This window comes from Nyctereutes procyonoides, unplaced genomic scaffold, assembly GCF_905146905.1.
Source record: "Nyctereutes procyonoides isolate TBG_1078 unplaced genomic scaffold, NYPRO_anot_genome, whole genome shotgun sequence".
In the NCBI taxonomy this organism is placed as follows: Eukaryota; Metazoa; Chordata; class Mammalia; order Carnivora; family Canidae; genus Nyctereutes; species Nyctereutes procyonoides.
In genome coordinates this window covers 1,353,342-1,377,075 of record NW_026575139.1, presented here as the reverse complement: position 1 = coordinate 1,377,075, position 23,734 = coordinate 1,353,342, and the positions used below count along the sequence as shown (strand labels likewise).

The window sequence follows — 23,734 nt, the reverse complement described above, 5'->3', positions numbered from 1 at the left end:
TTCTGAATTGTCTAAATCCTATCTCTCAGCTCCTACCCAAGGCTGAAACCCTTTTGTGGGTTCTTTAGGTATTTTCACAGCTGATCTAGTTGCCCTTCCTATCCTCAGGATGCAGAACTGTGTGCCATGCTGTGTCTGAGCCTGGCCAGGCTCCTGCGTACCCATCCAACCTAAGCTCTCACCTCTCATCCTCTTGGCATTTACCCAATCCTACTATGTTCCTCATCTCTTATGCCCTTGCACAGGCTGCCCTTCTGCTTGGAATGCCTTTCCACTCATCCTCCCCTGGTTAACTCTACTCATACTTTCAAACTCAGCATAAACATCTTTCCCAGGAAGCTTTCCTGAGCCAAATCGGGCCAAAAGCCCAACTGGGGCTCCCACAGTCCTATGCTCACCCACATTTCAGATGAAGTGAATGAGGCACACATTTAACTAATGAGAATATAATCATATTTCCCTGGCCAAAGAGGGAGATAGAGAATAACATTTTAAACAAGGCTGCCCTTGGCCCAAGGAACACTTGCCTGAGAGAGTGAGATGGAAGCCCCAAATGCATCTTAGTCCTCGTGTGTTTTTATGGTAGAAGCATCTGTCCTCTCTGGGTATGATTCTGGTGTTTAAAGACATATATGGGGATCCCTGGGTGGCGCAGCGGTTTGGCGCCTGCCTTTGGCCCAGGGCGCGATCCTGGAGACCCGGGATCGAATCCCACATCGGGCTCCCGGTGCATGGAGCCTGCTTCTCCCTCTGCCTGTGTCTCTGCCTCTCTCTCTCTGTGACTATCGTAAATAAATAAAAATTAAAAAAAAAAAATAAAGACATATATGTGTCACAGGGCAGGAAATGTCCCAGACATCGCAAGACAGTTCACATGCTGGGGGACGGAAAAAGGAAGAAAGAAAAGAAAGAAAAGAAAGAAAAGGGATACCCACTATAAGAACTTTTCTGTTAGGGAAGTTTTAGGACATGGATTCAAATCCCAGCTCTGAAAGACTTCTAACTCTGGGAAATGAACTAGGGGTGGTGGAAGGGGAGGAGGGCGGGGGGTGGGGGTGAATGGGTGACGGGCACGGAGGGGGACACTTGACGGGATGAGCACTGGGTGTTATTCTGTATGTTGGTAAATTGAACACCAATAAAAATTAATTTATTAAAAAATAAAAAAAAAAAGGATGGAAAAAAAAAACAAAAACAAAAAACAAATCCCAGCTCTGCAGCTAACCAATTGGCTACTTTGGCCAAGTCATTGTAATCTGCTGGCAGGTGTGTCTGCGCATCTTTATAGGGTTATGCTGAGGGGCACCTGCCTGGCTCAGTCCGTAGAGCACACGACTCTTGATCTCGGGAGTTCCAGCCCCACATTTTGGCATAGGGCACACTTTAAAAAAAAAAAAAAAAAAAGAAGAAAAAGAAAAGAAAATATACAGGGTTGCCCTGAGGCTCAGATGAGGCAACAAATGTAACGTATCCACGAGGTGGACGCTCAACAACAGTCGGTGTCACTTGAGCCAGCTCCGCTCTCCATCCCGAGAACCCCGAGGCCTGGACGCCAGGCTCGGCGGCCGGGGTCTGCGCAGGACACCGGGCACAGCCCGAGCATTTCCGATGGTCCCGGCTGCAAGCGCCGCTGAGCTCGGCCCCCGGCTGGGACCCAGGGGTGCTCCCCGCGCTTCGGCAGCCACAGGCGGGCACTCAGGACCTGGTCCCCGGGGGGCCCGAAGGGCTTCGCCCGCTCCCTCTCCAACCCCGTGCCCCGCCCGGACAGCAAGCCCTCTTCCTTCCGGGTGGCACCGGGCAGAGGCCGGGTCCGTCTCCCTCCTGCCCGCGAGCTCCTCGAGGGTTCCCGGAGCGGGAGGCAGCGAGGGCGACCGAATCCTCGACTCCCGCGTCACCGCTAATCGAGAGGAGCCCGGCCCCTCCCCGCAGCCCCGGCCCTACTACGACCGCGGCGGCGGCCCCGCAGCCTCGGCACACAGCAGGCGTCCCACCAACCCCATAAAGGCCACCCCAGCAGTCGCGCTCCAGGCCACCGCCCAGGGCCGAGCGCCGACTCCTCCCGGGGCGCCGGCAGCGCCCACCGCGGCCCACCGCGGCCCACCGCGACCCACCGCGACCCACCGCGACCCACCGCGACCCACCACCCCTTCCGCGCTCCGGGCGCCGCCTCCTCCACCCCGGCCAGGACCGAGTCGCCCCTAGCAACAGCAGCCGGGCTGGCTTCCTCCCGCCGCGCTGATTGGGCGACCTCCGGGAGGCGGCGGTGCCGTCACTTCCGGCATCCGGAGGCAGCAGAGGAAGCCGAGGGGCGGCCATCTTGGGTCCGTGAGGCTCTGAGGTACCGGGAGCGGCGGCGGCGGCGGCGGCGGCCACCGGGTGGAGGCTGAGGCGGCAAGCGAACCGGAGGGAGCAGAGCAGCCGGGCGCAGGCGCCGCCTCCGCAGCCCCCTCCATGGTCGGCGCCCGCAGCCCGCGGCAGCCTGTCTTGCACCGCACCTCGTCCACATCCTCCTCCTCCACTTCAGGGGCAGCCGGCGGCGCTGTGTGGAGGCCCCGGCGCTGAATTCGGCGGTGCGACGGGCGAGGGCGGAGGAGGAGGCGAGGGGGTCCCGGCCCGAGGGGCGCCCTGAGGCGCGGGCACGCCGGCGGGCCGACCCGCCGCCCGCCGCCACCGCCGGCCCGGCCCCCGCCGCCCGCGGGGCTCCTCGGCGCGGCCGCCGGGGCCGGGGGAGCATGAGCCCCGGGACCCGCCGAGGGACGGCCCGGGCCCGGCCCGGGATCTAGACGGCCGTGGGGGAGGGGAGCCGCCGTCGGCGGTGCCGCTCCGGAACCGCAGGGCACTCGAGGACGCGGTCGCCGGCCCCCCGAGGCCGTGCTGTTTTGTTTCACCCTCGCATTGTGCAGAAGTGAAGTGAAGTAAAATGTCCACTAGGACCCCGCTGCCAACGGTGAATGAAAGAGACACTGAGAACGTAAGTGCCCGCGCCGGCCGTGCCCGCCGAGCTCGGGGTCGCAGGGCCGGGGCGCGCTGGCAGCCGCGGGCGGACGGTGGGCACCAGCGGGGCGGCGCGGGCGTTCCCGGTTCCGCCGGGCCTGGCGGTCGGGGTCGTGGGGGGCGCGCGGGGCCTCGCCCGGCCTCGCCCGGCCTCGCCCGCGCGCGTGTCGGTTGTTGGCGGCGCGTGGAGCCGCGGGGAGGCAGGGCCTGCTGTTGGGTCGGGCCGGCGGCTCTAAGGGACTGTCGGGTCGGAGCCAGCGTCGTGGGGCTGATGCGCAGGAACCGACGGGGTCAGGCGGACTGTCCTGTACACCCACCCGGGTGTCTGAAGCGGTCTGGAACTAAGTTGAGTGACGGTCCCTGCAACCGAGTGGCCCCTGAGGGATGTCCGAGGGCCCTTTGGAAGGAACTGCAACGCTCTAAAGCAGAGAAGTTTGTGGAGACAGTACAGACCGCATCCCTGCGCATCTGTTGGGAGCGTTTGAAGGGCAGGTGTAGAGTAAAGCTGCGCGGCCCCTCGGTGCCCGGCTCAGGGACGCCCGCCCCGGCCGTAGTGGCTTCCCTCCTTCCCCAGGCCAGGGTGGCCGGGGCCAGCCTTTGGTCCCTTCCAGCGCTCACATCCTGGGACTCTCTAAAAGGAACCTTCGATTCTGTTCACGTAGACCTTTTGAAAAGGCCAGGAACGGCATTTTTAGGGAGTGACAACTTGTAGTGGAAATTCCTTTGGACGAATGTTGACTCTGCCCGAGTGCTTTCTGAACTCTCCTCTAGCACAGGGTTCAGAGCCGCTCCAGTCTAGCCGGGAGTCATCTTCTGTAAAACATCTAGCGAATAGCTGGTGAAGAAACTTCACTGGCCTTTCATTATACATGTTATGAGGTAATTCCTGGCAAGAAAATGCCATCACTTAGGAAAAGCTTTCTTGCTCTGCCTGTTCCCATGCTTTCGACAACGTCCAGAGACATAGTGGCCTCTTGGTATCAGATGCCTTCATTTTAATCTTCAAAATGCTACTTGTGTGCTGGATAACTATCAGGCCATTTAATCTGTTTATGTGAACTTTGCATCTAAAGCATTCATGTAGTGTATTAATATATAGTATTTAGTGCTCTTTTTGACATTGTTAAGTAATACAATGGCATATGTTCCTTCACCTGAGATGGATTAGAAAGTTCCATAAAAAGTGAATAATAGAATGTCATAGACTAGGTGAGTCAGGGAATTCATTTTCTTAGAGACCTTTTGAAGAACCTGTTTCTGACTTCATTTTCCTACTCCTTGATTACACTGTAGAATGGAGTAAGCAAAAAACAAAAAGCAAAAGACAAAAAAACCCAAAACGAGTTACCAGTTTTGGTCTCTGACTTTCACCCAGTGAAGCAAAATCTTACATTGACCCAAGAGCAGGAGCTCCATATTTTCTTTTTTCTTTCTTTCTTTTTAAAGATTTTATTTATTTAAAAAATATTTTATTTATTCATGAGGGACAAGAGACACAGGCAGAGGGAGAAAGCAGGCTCCATGCAGGGACCCTGACATGGGACTGCCTGCTCCATATTTTCTAAATGAACTAAAGCCAGGGGCTCCTGAGCAACTCAGTCGGTTAAGCATCTGCCTTCAGCTCAGGTCGTGATCTCAGGGTTTTGGAATAGAGCCCCAAGTTGGGCTCCCTGCTCAGCAGGGAGTCTGCTTCTCCCTCTGGTTCTCTCCTCTTGTCCTCTCCACTGCTCATGCTCTGTCTCTGTCTTTGTCTCTCTGTCTCTCTCAAATACATAACTAAATAAAATCTTTAAATGAACTGAAGCCAAACCAGTCAGATTTGTGATACTGAAGGATTTACACTAATGAGTGTTTTTACTTTGTTCTCCGGTAAATTTGTTGAATTATGTTTTATTATTTTATTTTTTTAAAGATTTTTGGGCAGCCCAGGTGGCTCAGTGGTTTAGTGCTGCCTTCAGCCTAGGGTGTGATCCCTGCGTGGAGCCTGCTTCTCCCTCCGTCTGTGTCTCTCCCCCCCCCCCCCTGTGTCTAATGAATCGCTGTCTCTCTCATGAATCTCTCTCCCAGAAGTGGCATCTGGGTGGCTCAGTCTGGGCAGAGAGGGGCAGAGACACAGAGAGAGAGTAGCAGGCTCCCTGTGGGGAACCCAATGCGGTACTGGATCCCAGGACCCCGGGATCACTCCCTGAGATATGCTCAACCACTGAGCCACCCAGGCATCCTTTGAATTATGTTTTAATCTTTTTATGTGTTGTTAGAAGCTACTAACTTTATTTTTTAAAAACAATGTAGGATATGGAGTGTGCCTTTATTCTTGTGGAATGTATTTAAATTTGAATTTTTGACAATGTTAAAATCAGATTTGTAACACATCATTGCATTAATTCACCATGCCCTCTTCCATTTTTTAAGTTGTGTTAGAATGTTCGGAAGTAATAGTGTGTTTTTGACAGTGTGGTGCCCTTGTGTCAGTGTTACACATCTCCTGTTTGCCGTGTTATTCACCTGCCATTGCTGAACTGCTGAGTATTAGACTTCCTGCCATTTGGGAGGATACAAGAATGAATTGGAAGCTCTCAGTTTCCGGAGCAGCTCTTTGGTCAAAGGTTTATTGACATAGGACATTTACTCTTTTTAAGTGTAAGGTTTGATGAGTTGTGACAAATGTATAGTTATGTAACTACCATTACAGTCAAGATATAGAACATTTTCATTGCCCAGAAAGGTGCTTAACTTGTGGCCCTTTACAGTTATTCCCCTTTCTTCCCCCAGCCCTTGGCAACCACTGATCTATTATCTGCCCCTATAGTTTTATCTTTTCTAGGATCTCTATTCACATTTGTGTATCAGTAGTTCATGTCTTTTTATTGCTGAGTGGTAGTTCATTGTTTGGATGTACAATTTTTTTTAAAGTTTTAGTTTTTAAAAAAATTTTTATTTTATTATTTTTAAAGATTTTATTTATTTATTCATGAGAGACACACAGAGAGACAGAGAGAGAGGCAGAGACACAGGCAGAGGGAGAAACAGCTCCATGCAGGGAGCCCGACGTGGGATTTGATCTTGGGTCTCCAGGATCATGCCCTGGGCCGAAGGCAGCGCTAAACCGCTGAGCCCCTTGGGCTGCCCCAAAGTTTTAGTTTTAATTCCAGTTCACATACAGTGTTATATTAATTTCAGGTGTACAGTATAGTGATTCAGCACTTCCATACATTACCCAGTTAATGTACAACGATTTTTCATCCATCCACCATTGATGGATGTTTTGGCTGTTATGACTAGAAGCTTTGCCTTTCATTTTGTAAAAAGACTTTCCATTTTGCTTATCCTGGGAATCTTATTTATTTATTATTTTTTTGAGCCCAGTGTGGAACTTGAACTCATTTCCCTGAGATCAAGACTTAAATTGAGATCTGGAGTCAGACACTTACCAGACTGAGCCACCCAGATGCCACTCCTGGGAATCTTATTTAAATTTTAAATAGGGGGATCCCTGGGTGGCTTAGTGCTTTGGTGCCTGCCTTCCGCCCAGGGCATGATCCTAGAGTCCCGGGGTTGAGTCCCGCCGGGCTCCCTGCGTGGAGCCTGCCTCTCCGTCTGCCTGTGTCTCTGCCTATCTATCTCTGTGTGTGTGTGTGTGTGTGTCTCATGAATAAATAAATCTCTTAAAAATAAATAAATAAATAAATTTTAAATAATTGCAGGGGTGCCTGGGTGGCTCATTTCGTTAAGCATCTGTCTTCAGCTCAGGTCATGATCTCAGGGTCCTGGGATCGAGCTCCACATGGGGCTCCATGCTCAGCATGGAGTCTGGTTCTCCCCCCTCTCTGTGTGTGTCTCTCAAATTATCTTTCTAGAAAAGAACAAAAATTATTTTTAAAATTAAAAAAAAATTTTTTTTAAGATTTTATTTATTCATGAGAGACAGAGAAAGAGAGGCAGAGACACAGGCAGAGGGAGAAGCAGGCTCCATGCAGGGAGCCCGACTGGGAACTCGATCCCGGGTGCCCAGGATCAGGCTCCGCACCAAAGGCAGTGCCAAACCATTGAGCCACCCGGCCTGCCCCCCCCCCGCCTTTTTAAGATTTTATTTATTCATGAGAGACACAGTATTTTTAAAATTTAAATAATTGCATATAATTGTGATAGGAATGTTGCTTATAGATCAAGAATAATAAGAGGCAGGTAATTTGCAACAAGAATATTGCTTTCATCCTAGTACGCTACTATTGTTTTTCTTTTGTTTGGTTTACAGATGTGAATATCCACCTTTAGCTGATGGGTATATAAAAGATAATACTGTGGGCAGCCCCGGTGGCGCAGCGGTTTAGTGCCACCTGCAGCCCAGGGCGTGATCCTGGAGACCCTGGATCGGGTCCCATGTTGGGCTCTCTGCATGGAGCCTGCTTCTTCCTCTGCCTGTGTCTCTGCCTCTCTCTTTCTCTCTGCATCACTTTGAATAAATAAATAAAATCTTTGAGAAAAAAAAAAAAGATAATACTGTTTGGGGCACCTGGGTGGCTCATACTGACTTTTGGTTTTGGCTGAGGTCATGATCTCAGGGTTATAGGACTCGGTCCTCACCATGGAGTCTGCTTGAAAGTCCCTGCCCCCCAAGTATAGAAGTAAAATAATTTTTCTTAAAAGGGTAATACTGTTATTAAATCATTTTAAAACTCAAAAAAAATCATTTAAAACTCAAAAGGACTAATCAAATAATCCGAGCCTACTGAGGCTCAGGTGACGGGAGCTGCTTGTGACAACACTATTTAGTAGCAGCACCTCTATTAGGCTCCAGATCTCCAGTTCATTCCCCTCTGCTTTTTTTTGTGTAGCAAGCTGTTCCTCAAAAGCTTAGATACTGGTGTGCCTGGGTGGCTCAGTCGGTTAAGTGTCTGCCTTTGCTTCAGGTCAAGATTTCACGGTCCTGGAATCCAGTCCCATGCCAGGCTTCCAGCTGTGGGGAATCTGCTTCTCCTTCTGCCCCTCCCCCTTGCTCAAGCACACACTTTCAAATAATGTAAAAAAAAAAAAAAACACCCCAAAACCTTATATACTAATTACTCAACTAGAGAGATGTAGTTGTATCAAAACAGAGTATAATTAAAATAAAACTTCAGTGTTTTGTTATGGAAAATTTCAAACAAATAAACAAGGAGGATTTACTACCTTTATCAGTGATTCTCAGCCAGGAACAATTTGCCCCCACCCCCCACCCCCCTTGGACATTTGACGATGTCTAGAAGCATTTTTGATTGTTACAACTGAAGAGAGTTTACTGACTAAATTCTGCTTAATTTAGAATGCTGCTAAACATTTTACAATACACAGGACACCCCTTCCTCCCCCAACAACAACAAAAAAAATATCTAGCCAAAAATGTCAATAGTGCCAGGGTTGAGAAACCCTGGTATATAGTTAGTCCTCCATGTACTCATCAGCTCAGTGGTGAGTCTTCATTTCAAGAAGCAAATTCTGTACATCATATTTCATCTCTTAAGCTTTTAGAAGAGATAAAAGCTGTTTTTATGAAAATTGTATCATAATCCCTTTATCATTCCTTAATATCAAATATCCAGTTTTCAAATTTCTTCAGTTGTCTACTTAAAAAATATATATATAATTTATTTGAGAGACAGAGAACATGCGTGAGAGAGCAGAGGGAGAGGGAGAAGTAGGCTATCCCTGAGGGAGGGAGCCTGATGGGGGGCTCAATCTTAGGACCCCAGGATCATGAGCTAAGCAGAAGGCAGACCCGTAACCGACTGAGCCATTCAGGCACCCCCAGTTGTCTGCTTTTTTTTTTTTTTTTAAGATTTACTTATTTATTCATGGCAGAGATAGAGATAGAGAAAGAGGGACAGGCAGAGGGAGAAACAGGCTCCGTGCAGGAAGCCCGACGTGGGACTCGATCCCCAGTCTCCAGGATCACACCCCGGTGCTAGACTGCTGGGCCACCGGCGCTGCCCCCGGTTGTATACTTTTTTAACACTGTGTCCAAATTGGAACCTATCTTGGGTCCATGTATTATAGTTAACTAATATGTGAAATAAGATGCATTTTTGAAGGCAACAGAAAAGTTTATATTTTAGACTTGATTAGAGCCATGGTCAAATCCTGTTTGGACACTGGTAAAATTAAAAATGTATTTTTCACCTATATTTTAAAGCATATGACACCTTGTAAGCCTGAGTTATTTGCCAAAGTACGAGAAGCCCTGGGGCTTTGCCAATTATTTAACAGCTCCTGGTGTGTGTGCAGCATGTACTTACTTACTGTTAATGCAGACAAGCCATCAGAATCTCAGGATGCCAGGGTGGCTCAGCGGTGGAGCGCCTGCCTTTGGCCCAGGGTGTGGTCCTGGAGACCCAGGATCGAGTCCCACATCAGGCTCCCTGCGTCGAGCCTGCTTCTCCCTCTGCCTGTGTCTCTGCCTCTTTCTCTTGGTGTCTCTCATGAATAAATAAAATCTTTAAAAAAAAAAAAAACAAAAGAATTTATCTCTGTGGTGTTTTTGTTTAGTCAGCTAGAGGTTATATGAGACTATTATAACCTATTCAAGTTTGAGTGCTTACTTTGTATATGACACTGTGCTAGGTGCCCTAGAGCATATACCTAGGAACCATATTGCACCTGCTTTTAGGACTTCTCAATCCCTGCAGAACAAAGCACCCTGAGTTCTATGAAACTAGCCTCTCAAACTGTCAAACTGGAGCAGACACCAGTATCACCTGGAGGGCTTGTTAAAGCTGATTGATGGGCCCTACCTCCCAGACCTTGATTCTACAGTTAGTTTTTTTAAGATTTTATTTATTCATGAGAGACACAGAGAGAGAGAGAGAGAAAGAGAGAGAGAGACAGGCAGAGGGAGAAGCAGGCTCCATGCAGAGAGCCCGATGCAGGACTTGATCCCAGGTCTCCAGGATCACACTCTGGGCTGAAGGGGGTGGGGGCGCTAAACCGCTGAGCCACCCGGGTTGCCCTACAGTTAGCACTTCTAACAAGTTCCCAGGTGGTGTTAATGCAGCAGGTCCATAAACGACATTTTATTTTTTTTTTAATTTTTATTTATTTATGATAGTCACACAGAGAGAGAGAGAGGCAGAGACAAAGGCAGAGGGAGAAGCAGGCTCCATGCACCGGGAGCCCGACGTGGGATTCGATCCCGGGTCTCCAGGATCGCGCCCTGGGCCCAAGGCAGGCGCCAAACCGCTGCGCCACCCAGGGATCCCATAAACGACATTTTAATCACTGCATTCGTATTCAGTGAAAGCTTGCCAACTATACTCCTTCAGATTGTATTGTGACTATAGAAGAGATTTCTAACAGATTAAATAAAAATTAAGTTCCATGAATTTCGGGACGTCTGGGTGGCTCAGCGGTTGAGCACCTGCCTTTGGCTCAGGGCATGATCCAGGGGTCCCAGGATTGAGTCCCGCGTCGGGCTTCCTGCATAGAGCCTGCTTCTCCCTCTGCCTCTCTCTTTGTGTCTCTCATGAATAAATAAATAAAATCTTAAAAAAAAAAGTTCCATGAGTTTTTGAAGTTTGTTCTTTGTAAGAAAGTGTAGTTATGGAGTGTAAAAAGTTACTATTTGCTGATCATATACTGTATATCAGGCAACAGTATTAATTACTTTATATAATATTTCATTTAAAATATAATGATTTGGGGGCACCTGGGTGGCGCAGTTGGTTAAGCATATGCCTTCGGCTCAGTTCATGATCCTGGGATCGAGCCCCACATCAGGCTCCCTACTCAGCGGGGAGCCTGCTTCTCCCTCTTCCCCTCCCCTGCTTGTGCTCGCTCACTCTTTGTCAAATAAGTAAATAAAATCTTTTAAAAATATATAATTTCATTTAATCTGCCTTTTAACTTTTAAACACAACTATCTATTGAATAAAGTTGTTTGGGCCTTTTTTTTTTTTTTTAACATTTATTCATAGAGACAGAGACAGAGGCAGAGACACAAGCAGAGGGAGAAGCAGGCTCCATGCAGGGAGCCTGACGTGGGACTCAATACCAGGTCCCTGTGATCACACTCTGGGCTGAAGGTGGCACTAAACCGCGGAGCCACCCAGGCTGCCCTATTTGGGGCTTTTTTAAAAAGTTGATATGAGGGATCCCTGGGTGGCGCAGCGGTTTGGCGCCTGCCTTTGGCCCAGGGCGCGATCCTGGAGACCCGGGATCGAATCCCACGTCGGGCTCCCGGTGTATGGAGCTTGCTTCTCCCTCTGCCTATGTCTCTGCCTCTCTCTCTCTTTCTCTCTCTCTCTCTCTCTCTCTCTGTGACTATCATAAAAAAAATAAAATAAAAAGTTGATCTGAGAATACATATATTTTATGATGTCAAAATGTTTTGAGAAAAGATCTTATAGACTTCAATTTGAGGATTGTTTTTGTTTTTTTCTGTATGTAAGATAGGTAAAAGTGGGAATTTGTAATGAGTATAATATCATTCACTTTGATTACGTATGTGGTACAGTATTATTTTACATTGTAATTACTTGTAAGAGATCTATGGTTTAAAGTAATGGTACCTGTTATTTTTAATTTAAAAGAGAATTGCTCTGAATTCTAGGATATAGCCAAATTTTATCCCTGGAATTTCTTTTCAACCTGGAAGTAAGTCAGGGAATGCAGCCCTTTCTGATCACCACTGGGAGGACTAAAGCATAAAATGCTTTTCTCAGTGTTAGGGGCCATGGGGAGAGGGCTGGGAGAAGGAAAAAAAAGGAAAACTCTTGTCTCACTTCCATTTTATTTTATTTTTATATATTTTAAAATATTTTTTAAGAGCTTGAAATAGAGAATGTGTTTGTGTGTGTTTGCAAGCAGGGGGAGGAGCAGAGGGAGAGGGATAAGCAGCCCCTGTGGTGAGCATGGAGCCCAATGCAGAGCTTGATCCCACTACCCTGAGTTCATGACCTGATCCCAAACCAGGAGTTGGACACTCAACTGACGGAGCCACCCAGGTGCCCCCCCTTTACATAATAGATGTGTATATACATATATATATTAAGATTTATTTATTTATTTGAGAGAGAGTGTAGGGGGTACTCTGGGTAGGGGGAGAGGGAGAGAGAGAATCGCAAGGAGACTCCACCCTGAACACGGATCCCAACTCAGGGCTCCATCCCATGACTGGGAGATCATGACCTGAGCCAAAACCAAGAGTCCGATGCTCAACTGACTAAGCTACCCAGGCGCCCCGATACATTTTTTTTTTTTTAAGTAAACTCTACCCCCATTGTGGGGCTTGAACTCACTACCTTGGGATCAAGAGCCACAGTCACATGCCAGCCAGGTGCCCCATCTCCCCTCCACTTTATTTTATTTATTTTTTAAAATATTTTATTTATTTATTCATAGACACAGAGAGGCAGAGACACAGGCAGAGGGAGAAACAGGCTCCATGCAGGGAGCCTGATGTGGGACTCGATCCCAGGTCTTCCAAGATCACACCCCAGGCTGCAGGTGGTGCCAAACCGCTGCACCCCTGGGGCTGCCCTCCACTTTATTTTATTTATTTTTTTTAAAATATTTTATTTATTCATCAGAGACACACACACACACACACACACACAGAGGCAGAGACACAGGCAGAGGGAGAAGCAGGCTCCCTGCAGGAAGCCAGATGCGGAACTTGATCCCGGGACCCCAGGATCACACCCTGGGGCGAAGGCAGGCGCTAAACCGCTGAGCCACCCAGGGATCCCTCTCCCCTCCATTTTAAACTTTCAAATTAAACCTGAAGGAGAGAACAAATCTCTTCCCTGGGAATATCTCAGCTTTAATGTTGTCTTATACAAGAATTTAAAGAATGTGTTTGGAGTTGGTCTGCAAGTAGTCATCAGGAGTTTGTGTTCATCCATTTGCACCTGCATGTAGAATAATTAGAAGGGTGGAAGTTGGCACTGGAAGCAAGGATTTTTTTTTTTTCCTTCGAGGTAGAGTTCTTCAGCATTGTATTCTAGCCATATGAGCTGCTTAACCATGGTTAGTCTTGTGTAATCTTTTTTTCTTTTAAGATTTTATTTATTCATGAGAGAGAGAGAGAGGCAGAAAGAGAGAGGCAGAGGGAGAAGCAGGCTTCACTCAGTGTGGGACTTGATCTCAGTACCCCGGGTCACGCCCTGAGCCAAAGGCAGATGCCCAACTGCTGAGCCACCCAGGTGTCCCCAGTCTTGTGTAATCTTGTGTAGACTAGATAAGGCTTTGTGTGTGTTACGTGGAATCTGGGTGCTCAGAATTGAAACTTGAACAGAGCAGGTGGTGTTTTGTTTTTATTTGTTGCTAATAGGCAGTTGCATTTGGGTGAATATTCAGTATTAGAGAGTTTGTATTATGGATGTTTTACATGAAAATGTGTATTGGTAGAATTTAGTATAATACTTGAATAAGCTGAGCCTGAAGGTTTTTATTCTAGAATTTCATATTAACCCCATTCTTTATGCAGTATCTTTATGACTTCATTGACTACAATAGCAGATTCTAGCATGAGAATCCTGGAGAGGAGTCTACCTAGAACCATTCCCTAACTCAGCCTTCTGCTCTGAGAATTGCCATTCTTTATCCAGAAGAATAATTTAAACCAAGGCAATCAGCTTTTGTTGTTGATGGCATTCTGTTCACATACTATCTCCACCTTTCCTTGTCTTCCTTCCTTTGCTAACCTATTCCTAGGCCCTCCTTGGTATCCATAGGCATATAATAGCTCTATTAGCAGAATGGACTAAAGGAGCTTGTTTTCGTCTCTTAAAAGGTTGCCATCTAGACGTTAAAGATACTTAATGATAAAGAACCTTCCACATCACATACCATGGTAATGTATTCCAGGTTTTTTTTTTTTTTTCCATTTCTATTAACTTAGTTCAGGTTCCTTTTTTTTTTAAGATTTTATTTGAGAGAGAGTGAGAGCCCAAGCGGGGGAGGGGTGGCAGAGGGGCAAACAGATTGCCTGTTAAGCAGGGAGCCTGAAGCAGGGCTCCATCCCAGGACTCTGAGATCATGACCTGAGCTGAAGGCAGACGCTTATTAACCTACTGAGCCACCCACGTGCCCCCGTTCAGGTTCTTAACCTTTATTCCCTGCTTATTGTATAGTGGTTTTTATTATTACTATGGAACAACTGGAACTCTACAGTTTGGTACTGTAAAACAACAGCTGTTTTATTATTATATTCACAGGTTGTGTGTAAGATATTCAGACAGGGGTGGCTTAACTCTTCTATATGGAACTTCAGTTTGGAAGATCTTAAAAGGCTGGGGGATTTGAACAGCTGGGCTGGGAGATCCACATCCTAGATTGCCTCTTCATGCACATTTCTGTCACCTTGGCAAAAGGCACCTTGGCAGAAGGCTGGGCTCAGCTGGGACTCTTGGCAGGAATGTCTACAACGGCTCCTCCAGCATGGAGGCCTCACTGTAATCAGACTTCTGAGGTGATTGAGCTTTTCAGAAAAGACAGAAGCTGCCTATCTTTTATGATCTAGCCTCAGAAGGCACATAGTATCACTTCTGTCATTTTCTCTTCATTAAATCTGTCAGAAGCACTCAAATTCAACAGAAGGAACATGGACCTTACCTTGTAATGGGAAGTGTGTCAAAGATGTTGGGTGGATGTTTTCAAATCACTGTAATAGTAACTCTTTGGATTTATAATCTGATCCAGCATTTTATTTTTTAAAGATTTTATTTATTTGAGAGAGAGCACAAGCAAGGGGAGAGGCAGATGGAGAGGGAGAAACAGACTTCCTTGCTGAGCAGGGAGCCTGACATGGGGCTTGATCCCAGGACCCAGAGATCATAGTCTGAGCCAAAGGCAGACACCTAACCGACTGAGCCACCCAGGCACCCCTGACCTAGCATTTTATTGTGACCAGATAAATTAAATAACTTTTTTTGTGCCCTGGTTACCTCATCTATAAAATGCATTGGTAATAGTGATGGCCTCGTAGGGGTGTATAAGGATAAGGCCTTCTGTGCTCTGGCTTCCCTTTCCACTTTGTCCTCATCTCCTACCCTCTGTACCCACTACACCCATAGACCTAGGAGTCTTCTTGCTGTTGTGAACACACCAGGGACACTCCAACCTCAGGGCCTTTGCATTGCCCTTCCCTTTAAACATTTTGCTTCCAGATATCCTCATGGCTGATTTTTTCACCTCCACTTTTCACATATATTACTTCAGTGGTTTAATCACCTATGGCTCTCGCAGTCTCCCCAGCCCTGATCTCGTTTTTCTTTTCTTCATTGCAGTTGTTATTTCCGACCTATTGTATTATTTACATATATCTTATGGTTTTTTTTTTTTAATTTTTTATTTATTTATGATAGTCATAGAGAGAGAGAGAGAGAGAGAGAGAGAGAGAGAGAGGCAGAGACACAGGCAGAGGGAGAAGCAGGCTCCATGCACCGGGAGCCCGATGTGGGATTCGATCCCGGGTCTCCAGGATCGCGCCCTGGGCCAAAGGCAGGCGCCAAACCGCTGCGCCACCCAGGGATCCCTAAGGCAGCTTTCTTAAAGGGCGACTCAATGGATAGCATCTGGGCTTAGAAGTGGAGGGAAAGATGGGAGCCTAAGACTGGTTGAGGGAGTAATTAGGAAGACATGTCTGAAGCAGAGTGGACAAGATGTGAAACAAAAAAAGAAGGAACAACAACAACAAACATACAAGAAGTTGGGATTTGGAGTTACATGGTTGGAATTGAAACTAGCCTTCAGGGCAGCCCGGGTGGCTCAGCAGTTTAGCGCCACCATCAGCCCAGGGTGTGATCCTGGAAACCCAGGATTGAAGTCCCACGTCAGGCTCCCTGCATGGAGCCTTCTTCTCCCTCTGCCTGTGTCTCTGCCTCTCTCTCTCTCTCTCTCTCTCTCTCTCTCTCTCTCTCTCTCTTTCTCTGTCTCTCATGAACAAATAAAATCTTTAAAAAAAATGAAACTAGCCTTCAAATACAAGTAACTTAATCATGACCAAGTTGATTTATCTGTGCCTCAAAAAATTTTATCTCACTTTTAAGATTTTATTTATTTATTCATGAGAGAGACAGAGAGGGAGAGAGGCAGGGAGAAGCAGGCTCCATGCAGGGAGCCCGATGTGGGACTGGATCTCGGAACTCCGGGATCATACCCTGAGCCAAAGGCAGACCCTCAACCACTGAGCCACTCAGGCATCCCTTTATCTCACTCTTTTACTATTGAGATATAATTGGCACATATAACATACTAGTTTATTAGTTTCAGGTGCACAATATAATGATTCAGTAGTTGTAGATTGTGAAATGATCACAATAAGTAGTTAATTAGTTATTAACATCCATCACCACACATAGTTACAAATTTTTTTTCTTGTGATGAGAATTTTAAGATCTACTCTCTTAGCAGTCTTCAAAAATAGTTATTATTATCTAAAGTTACCGTGCTGTGCATTTCACATTTTTTTTTTTTTAAATCACAAGGGTATAACACCATCTACCCAGGGGTGTTGTGATTGAAGAAAATAACAGATAACTTGCTTGTGGGCATCTACAGATGTTAATTCCCTCTTAAGTTAGTTTTTGTAGTGTTACTGTAAAAACTGGATAATCTAGAGTCTTTGGTTTAGTATTCGAAGTTCTTGATACAGCTTTCCAGCTTTGTTATTTCTAACTGCTGAACTCTATCTATAACCTTAATACTCAGCCAGACAATTCTGCTTGGCCGTTTGTTTGCCGGGAGATTTCATACTCGCTAGTTGCCAGGTCTTATGTTCTGAGACTGCAGAGGGAACTCAGTCAAGTACTTTAGTGTAGGAATTAACTAAACTAAGAAAGAGTTGGAGATAGAAGGGGGAGCAAGGCAGAAAGGACAGCTTAGTCAGGAGCATAACGATAAATTGCCTGCTATCATGATGTCAAGGAACTAAATTGCCAGCTATCATGATGTCAAGGAACTTCAGCCTTTTTCTTTTCCCTTCCCCTCCAATGTTAGTGCGACGTGAAATGAGATGTGAGAGATGAAAATGGTTAGACATGCAGGTTGGGGGATGTTCCCCATCCCCCAGGTTTTTTTTTATTAGCTTTCTTTGTGCTAGTGCCTGCTTGAAGTAACCTTTGTCTTCCATTAGAACTCTACTGTGTATTCTTCAAAGACTCCATTCCTTCACCTCTATGATACCTTTTTTTCTTGCATCTCACTCAAATGTGATTACATCCTCTTGAGTGCTTGGAGCTGCATTTTCCTACACAGTAGCTGCCAGCCACGTGTGGCTACTGAGCACTTGAAATGTGGCTAGTCTGAATTAGGATGTTCTGGAAGTATAAAATATGTACCCAATTTCAGGGACAGTATGACAGTATGAAAAAAGAATGTACAGTCTTAATCTGTTTATATTTTGTGTTGAAATACATGGGGATGTGTTGGGTTAAATAAAATACTATTAAAATTAATTTAACCTGTTGCTATGTTCTTTTAATGTTTCTACTAGAAAATTGAAAGTTAAATATGTAGCTCACATTCTTATGTACCAGATGGCAGAGTACCTACTCTCTGATTTTCTCAGTGGGGCCACACTTGAGTTATTAACCCTAGCAGGGTTAGGAGTGCCTTAAAGGTTTGACACCATACTTTATTTTATCGCTTTCTCTTGCTTGGCACTTAGTAGTTGCTTAGCCTATAGTTAACTGATCAAAAGCTACTGAGGGAAAGTTTTCTTTAGCCTCAAATTTATTTGTAATCCTTCTGAGGATTAGATGAGTAAACTATTTTTCAGTCTATTTCATAGTAGTAGTTTATTAAAAGTGAAAACTATTTCACTGAATTTATGGATATGAACAGTAATAGTTCCCTATTTCTGTTCATATTCTCAGAAACTTTTCTTTATAAACTCAGCCACAAAAAGTCACATTATCTTTGGTCAGTGTGAGCCCTTTCTCTTGTTTTATTCTTTTCAATCTCTATATGTCATTTCCTTTATCTCCCTAAGATTGACCTTTTGTTTAATATATTGTAAAGTATATATATGTGCTCTTACAAAGTGTACATTTGGCACTTTATGTAAAATACTGCATATGTCTCATCTATGCATCTAATCTGTAGTATCTATTCAAGGGCATGGCATTCCCATTTATTCAAGTATTTTTATGCCTTTTATTAAAAACTCAAAGCTTTCTCCAGAGAGGTTGTGAATATTCTTGATCAAGATAGTTTCTACCTGGGTAGCCTGGGTGGCTCAGCGGTTTAGCGTGGCCTTCAACCCAGGGCCTGATCCTGGAGACCCGGGATCGAGTCCAACGTCAGGCTCCCTGCATGGAACCTGCTTCTCCCTCTGCCTGTGTCTCTGCCTCTCTCTCTCTCTCTTTCTCTCTCTCTGTGTGTGTCTCTCATGAATAAATAAATAAAATCTTTAAAAAAATTTTTAAAAAAAGATAGTTTCTACCTGCTTTATAGTTTTTATTGATATTGTGAATAGTTATTTTTTGTTACATGTTGTGGCAGGTTGCTACAGAGGTAGAGAAATGTTATAGGTTGGTCTTGTACCTTGCCAAACTCTCTCATGAGTTCTAGTGGTATTTCTGATTATGTTGGTTTGTAGGTAGATTATATCATCTACAAACAGTGACAGTTTTATCTCTTCCCTTCTGATTCTCACATCTTACCATTTAGTAGTGATAATAGGCAGCTTTGTCTTGCTTCTGATTTTAAATGAATGATTCTAAAGTTTCTCTATTTAGTGTAATATTTACTGAAGGTTTTGGTTCATGATTTTTATCAAATTAAGGAAGTTCTGTTCTCTTGTTTGCTAAAAGTTTTTTAAATCACAAATTGTTTAATCTTACCAAAAAACTTTTTGCAGTGAATGAAATAATCACCCCACTGCTTTCAAAAGTGAAATTTGATTTTATGAGTATCTCTAAAGTACAAAATACTTAGGGGAAAGCCCTTTATTGTCACAATTTAGCTTTGTAGAATTTTTTACATTTGAAAAACCTGCCCTTGTGTTAAGGAGGTGGCTTGTTTTTTTAAGGTTTAGAAGGACTATGTGGCCACGTGTCATGTGTTTTAAAAAAAGGACCAAGCTCTGTTCAGGAAGAGTTGAAATATGGAGTAAAGTTGTTTTATTTATTTATTTATTTATTTATTTATTTATTTATTTATTTATTTTTAATTAATTTATTTATTCATGAGATACACAGAGAGAGGGAGAGAGAGGCAGAGACACAGGCAGAGGGAGAAGCAGGCTCCATGCAAGGAGCCCGACATGGGACTCGATCCTAGGACTCCAGGATCACGCCCTGAGCCAAAGGCAGGCGCCAAACCGCTGAGCCACCCCCAGGGATCCCCTGTAAAGTTGTTTTAAATTTGATTCCCCCCCCCCAGTTTTATTGAGAAGTAATTGACAAACATCACTGTATAAGTTAAGACATGCATCAGGATGGTTTGATTTATTCACATTGTAAAAAGGCTGTGCAGTATATTCAGCTAATATCCATCTTCTATAAATACAAAAAAGAAAAGAAATAAAGGAAAAAAATTTCTCCTTGTGATGAGAATTCTTAGGATTTACACTTCCATTTTATTTTTTAAAGATTGTATTTCTTTAAAAATTATTAGAGGGAAGGAAAGAATGCATGCACGTGAGCAGAGGGGAGGGGGGCAGAGAGAGATGCAAACTCCCCACCAATCAGGGGGCCTGCTGTAGGGCTTGATTATTGGACCCCCTGGATCATGACCTGAGCCGAAGGCAGATGCTTAAACGATGGAGCCACTCAGGCAACCCAGGATTGACACTCTTTATATATATATATATATCATAAGGCAGTGCTAGCAAGAGTAATCATGTTGTACATTACTTCTTTACTGTAAAACTAGAAGTTTGTACCTTTTGACTATCTTCCTCCAATTTTCCCTTCCCCTATCCATTACTTCTGGTAACCATAACTATGATTTCTTTTTCTATGAGTTTGGGTTTCTTTGTTTTGTTTGTTTTGCTTTTGGATTCTATGTGTGAGACTGTATAGCATTTTTATGACTTATTTCACTAGCATAATGCCTTTGAGATTTATCCATGTTGTTGCAAATGGTAAGATTTCATTATTTTTTTTATGGCTGAATAATATTCCACTGTGTATATATACCACAGCTTTTTTATCCATTTGTTTATTTTATTTTTATTTATTTTTTTTTAAAGATTTTATTTATTCATAGAGACACAGAGAGAGAATGAGAGGCAGAGACACAGGCAGATGGAGAAGCAGGCTCCATGCAGAGAGCCCGACGCGGGACTCGATCCAGGGTCTCCAGGATCACACCCTGGGCTGCAGGCGGCGCTAAACCGCTGCGCCACCGGGGCTGCCCTATCCATTTGTTTATTGACAGTTGTTTCCATGTCTCGTCTCTTGTGCATAATGCTGCTATGAACTTGAGGATGCAGATATCTTTTTTTTTTTTTAATTTTTATTTTATGATAGTCACAGAGAGAGAGAGAGGCAGAGACACAGGCAGAGGGAGAAGCAGGCTCCATGCACCGGGAGCCCGACATGGGATTCGATCCCGGGTCTCCAGGATCGCGCCCTGGGCCAAAGGCAGGCGCCAAACCGCTGCGCCACCCAGGGATCACCGGATGCAGATATCTTTTTGAGGTAGTGTTTTTGTCAACTTTAGGTATATACCCCAAAGTGAAATTGCTGCATCATATGGTTGTTCTCTTTTTAATTTTTTGATAATTGTCCATACTGTGTTCCATAGTGGTTGTACAATTTACAATCCCACCAGTGCACAAGGGTTTTCTTTTTTTTCTATATCCATGCCAGCATTTGTCTTTTTTTAAAAAGATTTATTTATTTATTTATTTAAGGGGGGGAGGGGCAAAGGTAGAGGGAGAAAGTCTTAAGCGGACTCTGCACCTGACATGGGGCAGAGATGTCAATCAGGAGGCCTGATTGACATCTTACCACCTGAGATCTTACCACCCTGAAATCATGACGTGAGCCAAAACCCAAGAATCCAATCCTTAACTGACTGCACCACCCAGGCACCCCAGCATTTGTCTTTTTGATGAAAGCCACTCTGACAGGCATGAGCTGATAATCTTGTGGTTCTAATTTGCATTTCCCTAATGACTAGTGATGTTGAGCATCATTTTATGTTCCTGTTAGCCTTTTGTGTATCTTTAGAGAAATCTCCATTCAAGTCTTTTGCCCATTATTTAATTGGGTTCTTTGTTTTTTTGCTGTTGAGTTGCAGGAGTTCTTCATATGTTTTTGGATATTAACCTCTTACCAAATTTATGGTTTCAAATATTTTCCCGTGCTATAGGTTATCTTTTCACTTCATTGATGGTTTCTTTTGCTATGCAGAAGCTTTTTATTTTTATTTATTTTTTAAAGATTTTTATTTATTCATGAGAAACACACAGAGAGAGGCAGAGACACAGGCAGAGGGAGAAGCAGGCTCCACGCAGGGAGCCCGACATGGGACTCGATCATGAGTCTCCAGGAACAGGCCCTGGGCTGAAGGTGGCGTTAAACCATTGAGCCACCCAGGCTGCCCTATGCAGAAGCTTTTTAGTTTGATGTAGTCCCTCTTGTTAATTTCTTATTTTGTTACTTGTGCCTTAGGTATCCTTTTTTTTTTTTTTAAAGATATTTATTTATTTATTTACTCGAGAGAGAGAGAGAGGCAGAGACACAGGCAGAGGGAGTAGCAGGCTCCATGTCAGGAGCCCAACGTGGGACTCCATCCTGGGTCTCCAGGATCACGCCCTGGGCTGAAAGCAGTGCTAAACCGCTGAGCCACCTGGTGGCTTTTTGAGCCACCTCAAAAATTTTTGAGCCACCTCAAAAATCATTACTGAGACTCATGTCCAGGAGCTTTGTTCCTATGTTTTCTTCAAGGAGTTTCATGGTTGCAGGTCGTACATTTTAGTTTTTAACTCATTTCAAGTTAATTTTTGTGAGTGATATAGCTTATAAGGATCCAATTTCTTTCTTTTATGTATGAGTACCTAATTATCCCAGCATCATGTATTGAAGAGACTGTCTTTTCTCCATTGAGTGTTCTTGGCTCCTTTGTCAAATATTAGTTGACTGTATATACTTAGGTTTCTTTCTGGGTTCTCAGTTATGTTCTCTTGGTCTATTTACTTTTATGCCATTATCATACTGTTTATTTTCATAATGTTTCTTTATAGTATGGCTTGAAATCAGGGGTTGTGATACCTCTTGCCTTTTTTTTTAACGATTTATTTATTCATGATAGAGAGAGAGCGAGCTTTTTTTTTAACGATTTATTTATTTATTCATGATAGAGAGAGAGAGAGAGAGAGAGAGAGAGAGAGGCAGAGACACAGGAGGAGGGAGAAGCAGGCTCCACGCCGGGAGCCTGACGCGGGACTCGATCCTGGGACTCCAAGATCGCACACTGGGCCAAAGGCAGGCGCTAAACTGCTGAGCCACCCAGGGATCCCTCTTGCTTTTTTTTTTTTTTTTTTCTCACTATATTTTGGCTGTTTGAGATCTTTTGTGGTTCCATATAAATTTTAGGAGTGTTTTTTTGTACTTCTATAAAAATGCTATTGGAATCTTGATCTAGATTGCATTAAATCTGTAGATGGCTGTTAGTGGCATTGACATTTTAACAATATTAATTCTTCCAACCCTTGAACACAGGGTATTTATTTGTATTGTCTTCCAATTTCTTTCATCAGGGTCTTAGAGTTTTCAGTATAGAGATCTTTTACCTACTTATTCTTAAGTATTTTATTCTTTTTGATGCTTTTGTAAATGGGATCAATTTCTTTCTTTTTTATAAATCTCATGTTAGTGGGGGTGTCTGGGTGGCTTAGTTGGTTAAGAGCCAACTCTTGATTTTGGCTTCGTTCATGATCTCAGGGTCATGAGATTGACTCCTACAATGGGCTCCATTCTCAGCACAGTCTGCTTGAGATTATCTCTCCCTCCCTCTCTGCCCCTCCTCTTGTTCATTATTTATAAATAAATCTTTAAAAATCTCAGTATATAGAAACACTACTGGATTTTGATTATAATTTTTTATCTTGCAACTTCACTGAATTCATTGATTAGATCTGTTTTTCTGGTTGAGTCTTTAGGGTTTTCTGTATATAAAATCATGTCTTTTTTTTTAAGATTTTATTTTTATTTTTTAAAAAAGATTTTATTTATTCATGTCAAACACACAGAGGCAGAGGGAGAAGCAGGGACTCGATCCCAGGACCCCCGGATCACGACCTGAACTAAAGATGGATGCTTAACCGCTAAGCCACCCAGGTGCCCCAAGATTTTATTTTTAAAGTAATCTCTCCATTCAACATGGGGCTTGAATTTACAATTTACTCCCGAGATTAAGAGTCATGTGTTCTACCAGTTAGAAATCAAACATCCCTATAAAATCACTTCTTTTGTGATTTTACACAATTTTACTTCCTTTTTTTTTTTTTAAGATTTTATTTATTCATGAGAGACACAGAGAGAAGAGACACAGACAGGCAGAGGGAGAAGCAGGCAGGCTCCCCGCAAGGAGCCTGATGCAGGACTTGATCCCGGGATTATGCCCCGAGCCGAAGGCCGAAGCTCAACCACTGAGCCACCTAGGCGTCCCTGAGACACTTTTACTTCTTTTCCAATCCTGATACCTTTACTATTTTTCTTGCCTGATTGTTCCCACTAGGACTTCTAGTACTATGTTGAATAGAAGTGGTGAGAGTGGAACCATTGTCTTGTTCCTGAAGGAAAAGCTCTTG

The 23,734-nt window shown here is 44.4% G+C and overlaps 1 protein-coding gene across 7 annotated transcripts in view; it reads left to right on the top strand.

Annotated features, from left to right (window-relative positions):
- The first annotated feature begins 2,831 nt into the window (after positions 1 to 2,831).
- MARK3 (microtubule affinity regulating kinase 3) overlaps positions 2,832 to 23,734 on the top strand; it is a 122,760-nt gene continuing 101,857 nt past the window's right edge. For all 7 annotated transcript variants that reach the window (XM_055303598.1, XM_055303596.1, XM_055303597.1 and 4 more), the window contains exon 1: positions 2,832 to 2,971. In XM_055303598.1, coding sequence (XP_055159573.1) covers positions 2,921 to 2,971 — 51 coding nt within the window. In that variant the 5' untranslated portion in view covers positions 2,832 to 2,920. The remainder of the gene's footprint in view (positions 2,972 to 23,734) is intronic.